Raw genomic sequence first — 13,671 nt, 5'->3', positions numbered from 1 at the left:
GTATATATACCGTATATACTCGAGTATAAGCCGAGTTTTTCAGCACAAAAAATGTGCTGAAAAAGTCCCCCTCGGCTTATACTCGAGTCAAGTGTAGCGCTGACCGGACGGAGTTCGGTCAGCGCTACACACTGCCAAACACATAGCCGCCGGAGCCGGCAGCTGTGTGTTTGCTGTAATCAGCAGCCGTTGAGAGTCTGTCAGACTCTCAGCGGCTGCTGCTGCTCCCACTGCGGGAGCCATCTTCCGGCTCCCGCAGTGGGTGATGGGAGACACGTCGTCATGACGACGTCTCTCCCATGCAAAGCGGCCGGAGGAGCGGACAGCGGCGGGACCAGGAGCGGACAGCGGCGGGACCATGAGCGGGAGTTTCAGGTAAGTGTTTATTTTTTTTTTTATTGTTATCACGTCTCTCTCTACTTCGGGGGGGGGACTACAGGGGGCACTACCAGGGGGCGATGACTGCAGGGGGCACTACCAGGGGGCGATAACTACAGGGGGCACTACCAGGGGACGATGACTACAGGGGGCACTACCAGGGGGCATTATCAGGGGGCGATTACTACAGGGGGCACTAAAAGGGGGGAATACCACTGGGGGAACTACCAGGGGGGGATTACTACAGGGGGCACTACCAGGGGGGATTACTACAGGGGGCACTAAAAGGGGGGATTACTACAGGGGGCACTAAAAGGCGGGATTACTACTGGGGGTACTACCAGGGGGGGATTACCACTGGGGGCACTACCAGGGGGGGATTACTACTGGGGGCACAACCAGGGGGAATTACTACTGGGGGCACTACCAGCTGTTGCCATTTCCACACTAGGCTTATACTCGAGTCAGTAAGTTTTCCCAGTTTTTTTAGGTAAAAGTAGGTACCTCGGCTTATATTCGGGTCGACTTATACTCGAGTATATACGGTAGTCACTTTTGCAGTATTATTTTTTACTTTTATATATTTGGGAAGTTAAAAAACGGTGATAAAATGAATAGGTGCATTCTAGTACCGTATAACATATCTGTTTTACTCAAGGGCTGATTTAGAGGTGGACGCAGTGCCGATGTTTGAGCAGTTGTACAATGTTTATTGAACTAAACATGCGTCCGAGTCACACTGTGCATGCGCCCCGATGGTTATCGCCGACGGTCACAAAACACATTTGGTTGGAGAGAGAGACAATTTTAGGGGGCAATCCTGAGAGGTAACGGGAAGGTGGCTAGACACATCCAGCAACTGCGTCCAAAGACATAGTTGCAATGGCACCAGCAGCCATGTTCCGACAGACATTCTGAGCACTCATATTCATAGGGCTGCTCTAATGTATGATGGTGCACCCAATGTGCATTCGATGGTGTGATGTTTTACACACATCAGCGGTTTAAAGACGCAGTAGGTGGGCATCTCAGTAGGAAGCCCATTGGCTGAAGCATTAGCATAAATATGCAGTCGCGTTGCGCAAAAAGACAGTCGCGGCTGCAATAGCATCCACCTCTGAATCAGCCCCTTAATTACTAAGCAGCAGTTTTTCTGGGGTTTTTGAAACCCCCTCCACATAGCGACAGATTAAAGCACCAAACCTGTTTTACAGTTTTCTTTTCCTGACTGCAATGAAACCACCATAAACATGCCCACTTCATAAAACAATAAATGTAGGCCACGTCGTAATCACATTTGTAAACACCAAATAACAATGAATTTTGCCCTTTACTATATTTCATAAATAATATTGCTCTCTTTATAAAATTAAATAATATTTTTCCCTATAATATATTAATAAAATAGTATTTCACCCATAAGAGACTTATCAATGTTATCTGCCTCCTTATTTAATACATAATGATTCCTCTCCTTCTGACTGACCAGATAACAGCATGCTTTTTGAGCTATCTCACCTGTCACAATCACCCCATTTTTGTTAGGCGAGTTTACGGTGATTTCTAAACCCTCTGCTTAGTAAATCTAGGTTTCTATACTTCTAAAGGGAAAAACATTGATGTTCTATTGTGCTCTTAATTCTGTATTCACTGCTAGTAAACCACTGAACATCTCTTCTATTATCTCAAAATGTCTCCCAACCCGAACTCTCCGTTGTGCACAAGATATGCTTCTCTCATCCACACGCATCACCTACTCCAATACATGGTTACATAATTTTGGTCTGCGCCCACTCTGTTGAATGTCCTCCCATGCAAAATAAGACTTTCCTCTAGTCTCCACACTTTCAAGCATTCCCTGAAAACTCACCTCTTGTCACGCTTGAGGGTTGGTTTGGGTAGGAACAGGCGCAGGAGGCTGAAGGGGAGATAGAGATACGGCAGTGGATGATGGGCCCGAAGGCAAGGACAGAAATAGAAGGTTTTTATTAAACAGCAGGTTGGAATGAGAACTGGAGATGATAATACTGAATGAATGAGCAGAATCAGATTGGGACCGATGATGCTGGATCGGTTTGAGACCGATATTGATGATTTGAAGAACTTGATGGATTTGAATCCGATGTTGAAGAATTGATCAGTTTGAGGTCCTGATTCAGCAAGGATCGCTATTCTGCTAATACGCACGCATAGCAGTTGCAAATATCAGCAGTGAAATGCAAATGTTTGCAATCGCATTGCGATCACAGCCTAACATAAGGACACCCACTTCCCTTTACACACATCCGTATACTTGGGGAACATGGCAAATTAATCAGTAACATCGAGTGACATCGGACCCATTTGCACAGTTAAGGCAGGTCAGACCCCACTCAGGAATTGCTAACTTCATTGCACGCTATGAGACCTCAAGCTGCGTTTGGTAGCGCAGTGGCTAATTTATGAACGCCCCTGCAAAGGGCGTTGAAACACACTGGCATGCCAGCTTTCGCACTCTGCTCTGGGTCTGCGTAGCCTCTGCAGCTGCAGTTCCCATCGCAATTGCTTGTTCGCGCACTGCATGTGTGTACGCATGCGCAGTGCAAATTAATCGACCAATTGCGTGCGTATTAGCAACTGCGTTCCTTGCTGAATCAGGCCCTGAGACCAATGTTGATGAATTGAAGAAATTAATTGATATGAGTCCGATATTAATGAATTGATGAACTTGATCGGTTGTGACCGATGTTGCTGAAGTGAAGAACTTAATTGAGCTTTAACTTCAGCAGAAGCGATGTTGTGCTGGCAATGGAGGCCAGTCAGGAAATTGAATTTATAGGGGTGGATCCCCAGGGAGCAGCACTCTGAGTGGTGAAGGAGAGTCAGCTGATGAATCCAACACTGCTGTGCCCACATTGAGTTGTGGAGGGAACTCAGGTGTGCAGCCTGAGTGCTAGCATTCTGAGTAAACACACACAGAGCAGGAACAGTGTAGACAGACCTCATAGCCAGCTGGATGCGATGTGCAGTGCAGGCGGACCTCTGCGCCATCCGGGAGTGATGTATGGTCACAGCGCAAGCGGACCTCAGCGCTAGCTGGAACAACACCGCAGAGTTAAAACATAGGAGAATATGGGAAAAATTAGTCATACAAGCTTATCAAATTCCCCACATAAACTATCCTGCCCAATTACATCCCCTATAACCACAGTCCATTCATAACTTTACATACTTACTCTATCTTCACTTTTACATCCTCCTAATCCTAGGCCAACATTTCTGTGTGACTGGGCGCGGGATGCATCAAGCATGCATCCCGCCACTTATTGCATGCATCCCGCGCCGGTATGCATAAAGAAAATCGCAAGGGAGAGCTCTCCCGATAAGAACTGTCCTGTGCAAGAGAGGGACTAATGGGTTTATGACCCAGAAGTCCCTCTGTGCATGCTCCAGAACGACGCGAGAGCCGCCTGGGGTGCTAGGAGAAACCAATTAGATTCCTCTCACAGCACTTTGTGGTAAGAAGCCCATAGGTCTCTATTGGGTAACACCATCTAAAGTTGGTGTTACCCCTCGGGTCCAAGCTGTGGAAGCTTGGTGCATATTAGAAATGCGGTCAAACCCCCCAAAAAAGCATTTTCAGGAGTTTGACTGCATTATTGATCATAGTGCATCCTGCCCACAATCATACAGCCCACCAAGAACCTCTGCAATCCGGCTGGACCATTACACGATAGGTAACACCTATCCCAGGTGTATCGACGTGTATTCCCCTATAGATTGTAAGCTTGCGAGCAGGGCCCTCTTACCTCTATGTCTGCCATTTATTACCGAGTCTTGTTCTATTACTGCTTGTTCCTAAATGTAAAGTCCAACAGAATTTGCTGGTACTATATAAGTAACTGATAATAAATAATAATAAAACAACCGTTTAGTAAATACAGCCCATCGTGTCGTTAAGATGGCTAAAAATAAAACGTTGTGTGCATTTGATTTTGTGTTCTATATGTATTACACATAGGCTCACTACATCATACACTTTATTCTAGGATTGAGAACATTTCAAACCCACAGCATTGTTTTATACATATAATCATAATATATGTTTAATATTTTTCCTAGGATGTAGACAAGAGACAAATCATATTTCTAATATTTTTATAGATACATTCTTTCCTATAATTCTACATAATGAATACAATATATGTAATAGCAGTTATAGCACTAAACATATTTCTGCTGTTTGTAGATTAGGTGAAGATGACAACATATTTGACATTAACATGGCCTCCGGGGGGTGTGACGTGCATCGGTTCGATCCAAGCATTCACTCTGCTCATGTGCATGAAGGAGAGCGACTTTGGTATCATCGTCTGTCCATTGATTGGAGAGATCCCAACCCAGCCATAGCTGCACACCGATTACATACTAATACTAAGAAACTGGGGACCATTCTGAATGAGTTTGGGCATTGGAAGGTAAGAAATACTCAGATTTTAGTAGTGCAACTAGTATATTATTAATGTTGCATATAGTAACTATTCAATTAATTACCTGTGGTTTGTTATGTATGTCTGGTTTAACAGTTCTCTCCTCAAAGATCTACACAATTTATCTGTGCTAAACCATCTGGCATGAATACCCTTACAGCTCATGAAGTACTCCCAAGTCTGTAGACTGAGTGACAGTGGTGTGACCTGCCAGTCAGATGCAGGTGAGGGACACTGCAGGCTAAGACATACAGGTGCTCTGTTTATTGAGAGTGCTTTTTGCAAAATAGATGCTCAGGAAAGTACTATGTTACAGCCAGACAGAGAGAGTTACCATTAGCTGATGAAAGAAATCCTGCTATACAACAGGCGGCCTAGCTGCCCACTAATTAGAAAGGGGCCAGTAAGTGAGGATTGGGCATTAGGTATAGTATGTGTTTTTTTTTCAGATACTTTGATGCTGACAATTGTAACACTTTTATGTTCCATGTTGGGTTGTAAGGTGGAATCCTTATTTTATCAATAACAGTCTTATTATAAAAACTATATTTGCTTTTGCCTCGGTTGCATATGTACAATAAGTATTGTTTAAAAATGTACATTGATTAACTTTATGGGGCAGAGCTGTAAGTAAAATGGGTGAAACTTACTCTGAAAACATGAACACAGGAAAAATATATTTTTGCACAAGCTATTGTGGGATACAACCTTGTTTGCTTTCCAGTACAAAGTGAGTCACAATCTGATACAGTACAGATGAAATTCAACCCTAGTTGCAAGATTTGCAGGATGCTCAATAATTTTTTGCTACGCTCTAATGGTGCGTATCCACTATACAATATAATGAACGACTTCGTTATCGTTCAATCGTTAATTATGTTGTGTAGTGGATACGCGACATAAAACGTTGTTTATATGTGCTAACATTGCAGAGACTAGTACACACAAGTGTTTGATTATCAGGAAATATAAACGCCCTATAATATAAGTTGTCAGACATAAACCTGTTGTACAAACCACAAAGTGATTCATAGTCAGAAAAGACATGTTACTGGTTCATCATTTTCTTTGTACAGAACCAGTTCCTTGAGGCTATTTAATTAGTCACCTTACTAATGAAATTTAGTATCTGGTGTTGTCATGTTTTTCTGTGCCAATCCAACTTTTTTAATCCAGTGAATACAGGAGAATACATCTAATATTTAAGTATAGTAGCATTTCCCTTAGATAACTGATTAGTCATACAGGTGAGAGTTGGACTATTGGTGGGTAAGGTGTGAAGACAGGATTTGTGTCGTCGTGGCGCGTTCAGTACAGCCAGGTAAGCGCACCTGTGGTAGAATTGTTTTCTTTCTTGGGAGTCTGCAAGGTCTCATTCAGGAATCTCCCGACATTCCAGGACAGTAGGCAACAATGGTGTTTACTGTATCTAGCAATTAAGTAGGCCTAACGATTCAATGAACTGTACTTTTGGTTACATATATACTGTATTTAAATAGGTAAACTTAAGACAAATAGTGCAGTTCCAGACCACTGCCTTCCCAAACATTGCTACTAAAATACAAAACAAGCAAACTTTTCAATTAATGTAAGGTGGCACAAAGGCAAGAGCAACTTACTAAAGGTATACAAATAACACATTCCCCCTGTACGCATCTGATATACAGCAAATAAACAGAAGGCATTTACAATAAATTCACAGTGTATGTTTCTGATTACATTATTCTACATTATTACTTGTGGTGGTCCTCAGCCTCCCATTGGATGCACTATATGCCTGAGGGCAGGGGTGACATCCTGGTGAGCTTCACTATTAATGTGCATGTGTGTGTGTATATATATATATATATATATATATATATATACAGTACCAGTCATAAGTTTGGACACACCTTCTCATTCAATGGTTTTTGTTTGTTTAAATTATTTTCAAAATAGTAGATTAATACTGAAGACATAAAAACTATGAAAGAACACATATGGTCCGCTGCATCACTTTGACCTACACCCCATCCTTCCCCTCACACCCTCCTGTCCATTTCTCCAACAATCTACCTTCCCTTAATCTCTCCTTTTTCCTATCTTTCCTTCTTTTTCCTCTCTCGCAAAGCTTCCTTATCTTCAAATAATACACAAATAGTTGACTCTTTAAGCTTATATCTCTCTTTAATGATGAATCTTTGTGTTTTTTTTATGCTAATCAACGAAAATTACAAAATTGAAGACACAGTTTAAAAATCTTTCATGTTAAATATATTCATGAGGAACCTGTATTAAGCCATGGACTTTTTCTTATCATTTGTCTGATGCTATGAAGACATAAAGTAAAACAAGAGACAATCAAACTAAATTCTATTATTACATGCTGATATTTTGGATAATGATTATAGTGTCTGTAACTGTAATACTAAGTTTAACATACCTCCATAAAATATGAGATGTTCTGTATCTTATAAACCCTCATGATTGTAGTTCTTTCTTTGTCTCAGTAAAAGATATTGCTATAAAAAAAGAAAGAACACATTTGGAATTATGATGTAAACAAAAAAATGTTAAACAAATCAAAATATTTTTTTTATTTTAGATTCCTCAAAGTAGCCCCCTTTTGCTTGGATGACAGCTCTACATACTCTTGGCATTCCCTCGGTCAGCTTCATGAGGTAGTCTCCTGGAATGGTTTTGAATTAACAGGTGTGCCTTGTCAAGAGTCAATCTGTGGAATTACTTGCCTTCTTAATGTGTTTGAGACCATCAGTTGTGTTGTGCAGAGGTAGGATTAGCACACAGTGAACACCACTATTTGACTACTGTTGTAATCCATATTATGGCACCAACCACTCAACTCAGTAAAGAGAAACGACAGTCCATCATTACTTTAATACATGAAGCTCAGTCGATACGGAAAATTTCAAGAACTTTGAATGTATCCTCAAGTGCAGTTGCAAAAACCATCAAACACTATGATGAAACTGGCTCTCATGAGGACAGCCCCAGGAAAGAAAGACCAAGAGTTACCTCTGCTGCAGAGGATAAGTTCATTAGAGTTACCAGCCTCAGAAACCGCTACTTAACAGCACCTCAGATTAGAGAACACATAAAGTCATCACAGAGTTCAAGTAGCAGACAAATCTCAACATCAACTGTTCAGAGGAGACTGCGTGAATCAGACCTTCATGGTTATATTGCTGTGAAGTAGCCACTACTGAAGATGAACAACAAGAAGAAGAAGAGAGTTGTTTGGGCCAAGAAGCACAAGGAATGGACATTAGACCAGTGGAAATCTTTACTTTGGTCTGGTGAGTTCAAATTTGAGATTTTTGGTTCCAACCGCCATGTCTTTGTGAGACGCAGAGAAGGTAAGCAGATAGTTTCTGCATGTGTGGTTCCCACTGTGAAGCACGGTGGAGGTGTGATGGTGTGGGGGTGTTTTGCTGGTGACACTGTTAGTGATTTATTCAAAATTCAAGGCACACTTAACCATCATTTGTTTTTCAACAAGACAATGACCCCAAACACACCTCCAGGCTATGTAAGGGCTACTTGACCAAGAAGGAAAGTGATGGAGTGCTGCGTCAGATTACCTGGCCTCCACAATCACCCGACCTAAACTCAATTGGGCTGGTTTGGGATGAGTTGGACCGCAGAGTGAAGGAAAAGCAGCCAACAAGTGCTCAGCACCTCTGGGAACTCCTTCAAGACTGTTGGAAAACCATTCCAGGAGACTACCTCATGAAGCTGATTGAGAGAATGCCAAGAGTGTGCAAAGTTGTCATCAAAGCAAAAGGGGGCTAATTTGAGGAATCTAAAATATAAAACATATTTTGATTTGATTAACACTTTTATGTTTACAACATAATTCCATATGTGTTCTTTCATAGTTTTGATGTCTTCAGTATTAATCTACTATGTTGAAAATAATTTAAATAAACAAAAACCATTGATTGAGAAGGTGTGTACAAACTTTTGACTGGTACTATATATATATATATATATATATATATATATATTTATATATATATATAAAAATATATATATTTATAAATATAAAATATATCCATAATGAAAACAAGCGGCACTCCTGGACTGCATAGACAAAGAAAAAGCCGGTGCTTTAATGCAACGTTTCGGGGTTACATCCCCGTCATCAGGACACACAGCAATAAAATGATACATAACAGATATAAGTACTCTTACTTACAAACAGGTGCTCTCATCCCGCAGTGTGCAGCCCGTTCCCCGGAAGTGGAGGTCCTGACGCCCCCAAACGGCACAGCATGTCAATCATGCTGCAGCTAAGGGGGGGTTGTGAGCGATCACGCAGGATCTATTCTGCACATGCGCAGACACAGAACAATCGGATTTGCATACAAATGCGAACCAGGCCCTAGATTCTATTCTAGTTCATTCACCCTAGACATATGGTATGCTTCACAGCATAAAAATAATATGCAAGTGTCTGAAGTTGCAGAAGCATATGATCCCATTTAGTTTTGGAACTAACACTATGCAACCACATTAGTCACAATATCATGTTCTAGTAAATTGGTATGCCAGTGAGTAGAAGAAAAGACTTCTCCATTCTGGTTTACCATTTTACTGCTTGATCTCTTTCACTTGAAGATAAGCCAAAGCCTATGGGAACAGTATGTTCTTCAAATATCACAGTTACTGGGTTTCCCTCTTGCCAGGAATTAAGGAGATTAATGTGATACACTTGCTCCTCTTTTCTTCTCCCAGGTTGACAGAGCTTGTACTTTACTTGTACTACAGGTTCTATTACCTCATTGTACTAGTGGAGGATTACCTATGGAACCACTGTCAATCCTCCTCTTGGAAAGTACCAGCTTGATAATAGAAATAATTTTTGACTGTAATGTAAACTGCATCACCAGCAGTTTGGGTAACCTTTTCTACTTCTTAACTGTAATTACATCTTTACATTTAATTTGCTAGGAAACTATCATTAAGATGATCTTGTTCAAATCGTTAAGAGGCAGCTCTAGAGTTCCAGATTACAGCCCTCATCTCTGGCGCCGTACTGCAGGGTCTCATCCTTGGTCTATCCCAGTAAGACAGTGTGGTGCTTCTCTCTCCAATGCTTCTTCTTTTAACACTTTTCCCTAGTGGTTTTCTGTTATTTGTTCATGATGATTCCCAAGATAGTATCTCAGAAGGGTAATTCATACAGACCATCGTTCTCTTTAGTTATCTTGCTCAGCACCTGTATATCTTCATCATCTCTGCCAACGCCATTTCTTTCCGTTCCAGAGTCTCATTACTCTCTTGCATAGAATGTTGGCAGGAAGATGAAAGTCCCTACCTAAGATGCTGGGATATGGTAGCTTTGGCACTACGACTGCTACTACCTTGACTGTTTGTGATTTGCCTGTAACTGATGAGAGTTCTCGCTGTTTTCTTATATATAGCAAACTAGATCCTTAAGCAGTAGTACAGTCACAGACTCAGGTAGCACAGTGCTGGAGACCACAGTGAGTTCACTTCCAGTAAGGTCAACACCACTTTTGTGTCCAATATTAGTCACCCAAAACTACCAGTAGTTCCCTGATGCAGAACTCATAGCACAGTACCCAGGTGAGACTGGAACACGAGACAGGTTGCACTCCATAGGCTCCTGTAAGATGGGACATTGAGGTTGCAAATAATCAATGTCTCCTTGGTGATCCTTACCACTAGTCTAACAGCTTTCACCTCTTATTTACATTGCCTCGTCCACAGGAGCTGGTACTTCTTTAATTCATCAATTTCCATCCCAACTCTATTGTAAGTGGCTGGCATTTAACCCATGTCTGATAGCTGTTGACAGGAGTTTAATAGTATTTACTGTACAATTTAAACAGTAGGAGAAGTGGTAATGTGGCATACTGCTGTATACAGGCCCTTTTTGATATATAGTCTATTGATCGCTGATGTTAATCACCAGGGAGTAATTGAAATGAATGTCGGGTGCTACATTGGGGATCCAGTCAAAATCCCGACAGTCAGGATGTCAGCACCTAGAATCCCGGCTGCGGCATCCCGACGGTAAGTACTGGGATTAGGGGTAGGATTAGGGGGTTGGCACTAGAAGGAGGTTAGGGATGCGGTGAGGGAGAGGTTAGGTTTAGGCACCAGGGAGGGAGGGTTAGGAAGAGGGGAAGGGTTAGGATACTGACCGACAAAAGTTGGTATCCGAACCCTGTCGGGATGCCGACATCGGGATTCTGACTGCCGGGATCCTGAGCACCGGCTTCCCATACCCAACCCACTACTGTGTGATGATCCTGGAATACACAATAAAACTACACATTTTAGCTTAATGTAATTAAAAGTTCTTGATCTTGCACTATGGTGAGACACATATATTTACTTTTATTGCAAGTGCTACCTGTGTATCCTCTGAATCAATCAATGTCTCTTCCTCTCTATATATAGGCTTGCCATATCATCCCTTTAATTCCGGTCATATATGAAATACACAAATTTTGTGGTTGGCTGACTTGAAGTTTCCAGTTCACCTGGTTTTAATCGGCCACAGAACCTGTGTTATTCACGTTTCCTGAATTTAAGGGATTATACGGCATATACTGTATATATTTAATTATTAGTAAAGGGACCTGGAAGATTAATCACTCTCTGATAAAGCTTCCGTTTAGAAGTGAAACGCATCAAGAGATTGAGGGGATTATCTGTTAAACTTGCAATTTGGTAATTATGGTAAAGTACTGACAATTTTGCACTCAGTCCACCAGCAGCCATACGGTCCTGGCAATTCTACGTCTAGTCCACTATGTAGCCGGATGGACTGCAATAGCCGCTCTGGTCATTCTACAGTGGGCTCACATTGGATTCATCATCCATAAAAACGGCAATAGGACTGCAGCAATAATCATTCAAGGATCATTAACGTGGGACTTTAACTGGTAATAAACTCCATATTAAGGTTGGGTCACTTTCAGTTAACATGCATCTTAGGACTTGAGCAGTTTTATAAATTGGACCCTTTGGCTAGCACAACAGATTTTTAATAGAGTGCATTGTCATATTTTTATATGTGGATATATATATATATATATAGACCCAATTGGGATAAAAGTAAGTAATGTGTGTACATTTAATAACAAATGGTCATGCTTATCTCAATGTGATTTTGCTTGAAGATGTAATGCAGGGGTTCCCAACCACGGTCCTCAAGGCACACTAACAGTCCAGGTTTTGAGGATAGCCATACTGGAGCACAGGTGACTTAATTAGTACCTCAGTTATTTTGATTTAACCATCTGTGCTCAAGCCTGGATATAACCAAAACCAGGACTGTTAGTGGGCCTTGAGGACCGAGGTTGGGAATCACTGATGTAATGGATCAGCACAAGCCCTTCATTAGATTCATCAACTTCAGAATAAAGCCCAGTACAAAAAACAAGATCAAAGAAAACTCATAGTGTATTTATCACAGGCATCCTCTGCAGATTTCTCTTCTACAAATTTTGGCTGCTAGAATTAATCTGCATAAAATATAAGGAAACTGTGCAATCTTGTGATAAATACCAGATGTTGCTAGAAATACAGATAATGAATGCAAGCCATAGTAATATTTCCATCTTATAGTGATAACTTGGACCGAGTGAAGTTATTCAGAAACAAAAAGTCTGACAACACATTAGGCCACACAGGAGGTCTTGTGTTTCTCCTTATTATACAGCTGGAAGGACTGTGTTGGGGATACAGTATTTTTTATATGTGAAAACAAGTAGCTCCTTTATCAGAAAAATGCCAGAATGTTTTAAATTGAAAAAAGAACCCAATTTACTAAGATTGTTTGTTTATGCTTTCATCTATACTAATATAATAGGAACGTTGTGTCTGTCTGTTTGTTCTAAGTTGGTGCAAAAACTACTGAACCGATTTTCATGAAAACTGCATCATTGTGTAACGGAAACTCCTAGGAATAACCTGTATTGACATCAATGCAAGAGATAGGTGTGAACTGTGCGCATGGCTGGTAGGGGGAGAGGTGCTTTGGGGCACATTTACTTGAATAGGATAGACAACATACCAATCTGTGCACAGGGCACACCAACATTGGTGCGTGAAGGCGCTGCTGCCACTAGTGTGTATAGCGCTGCTGGTCACATGGGCCACTCCCACAACAGGGCCCCTGTACAAAGCAATTCAACTAGAACAGCTGAAATAAATAAATACAAATGTTGGCAGAAGCCATTTCATCTTGGGAGAAGCCACGGGCAACAGCTAGTTTTTTATCATTTTATTTTCAGGTTATTTTTGTTTGTTTTCTTAACCACCTTAGACAACTTATATACAAAACTTATATACAAAAAATATGTTTCATTATGTTTAATTATCTGTCAGCCCTATGCAGGAGGCAAAACTTGCCACAGATAACATAATTGTGTTTTTTATTTTTGTCTTGCCAGACCAGGCATGAGAAAGCATTTTTTTTTTGTTAAATAATCCAAAATGCCCATATGCACTCAAGATAGGATACAATATAATGCAATCCTAAAAGAAAACTAAAAGTGAAATTTATGATGAATTTGCAGACTGAAAAAACCCCAAATATTAAGGTGTGTACACACAGCACGATAAAAATGCACGATATGAACGAAAACGATATCGACCATATCGTTATCGTTAAGATCGTAAATTTTTTGGTGCCCAACGACCAGTGATGCGTGGGCATGTATGGTCGATAACTATATCGAACGTCGCCTGTGCATGCTGCCCAACCTGGTCGATATCAACCAGGTTACATAGGGACCCGCGATCGCTGGCCCGTCGTTGGTGGTGTGCTGGATGATCGATATCG

At 41.2% G+C, this 13,671-nt stretch overlaps 1 protein-coding gene across 1 annotated transcript in view; it reads left to right on the top strand.

Moving 5' to 3' along the window:
- METTL24 (methyltransferase like 24) overlaps positions 1 to 13,671 on the top strand; it is a 70,476-nt gene that overhangs the window by 50,751 nt on the left and 6,054 nt on the right. Inside the window, exon 4 of the mRNA XM_088460414.1 lies at positions 4,607 to 4,835. Within this exon, the coding sequence (XP_088316540.1) occupies positions 4,607 to 4,835 (229 nt within the window). The remainder of the gene's footprint in view (positions 1 to 4,606; positions 4,836 to 13,671) is intronic.

The sequence above is a fragment of the Taudactylus pleione genome, unplaced genomic scaffold (genome assembly GCF_031769625.1).
Source record: "Taudactylus pleione unplaced genomic scaffold, aTauple2 ptg000046l, whole genome shotgun sequence".
Lineage (NCBI taxonomy): Eukaryota > Metazoa > Chordata > Amphibia > Anura > Myobatrachidae > Taudactylus > Taudactylus pleione.
This window is presented reverse-complemented; position numbering and strand designations above follow the sequence as displayed.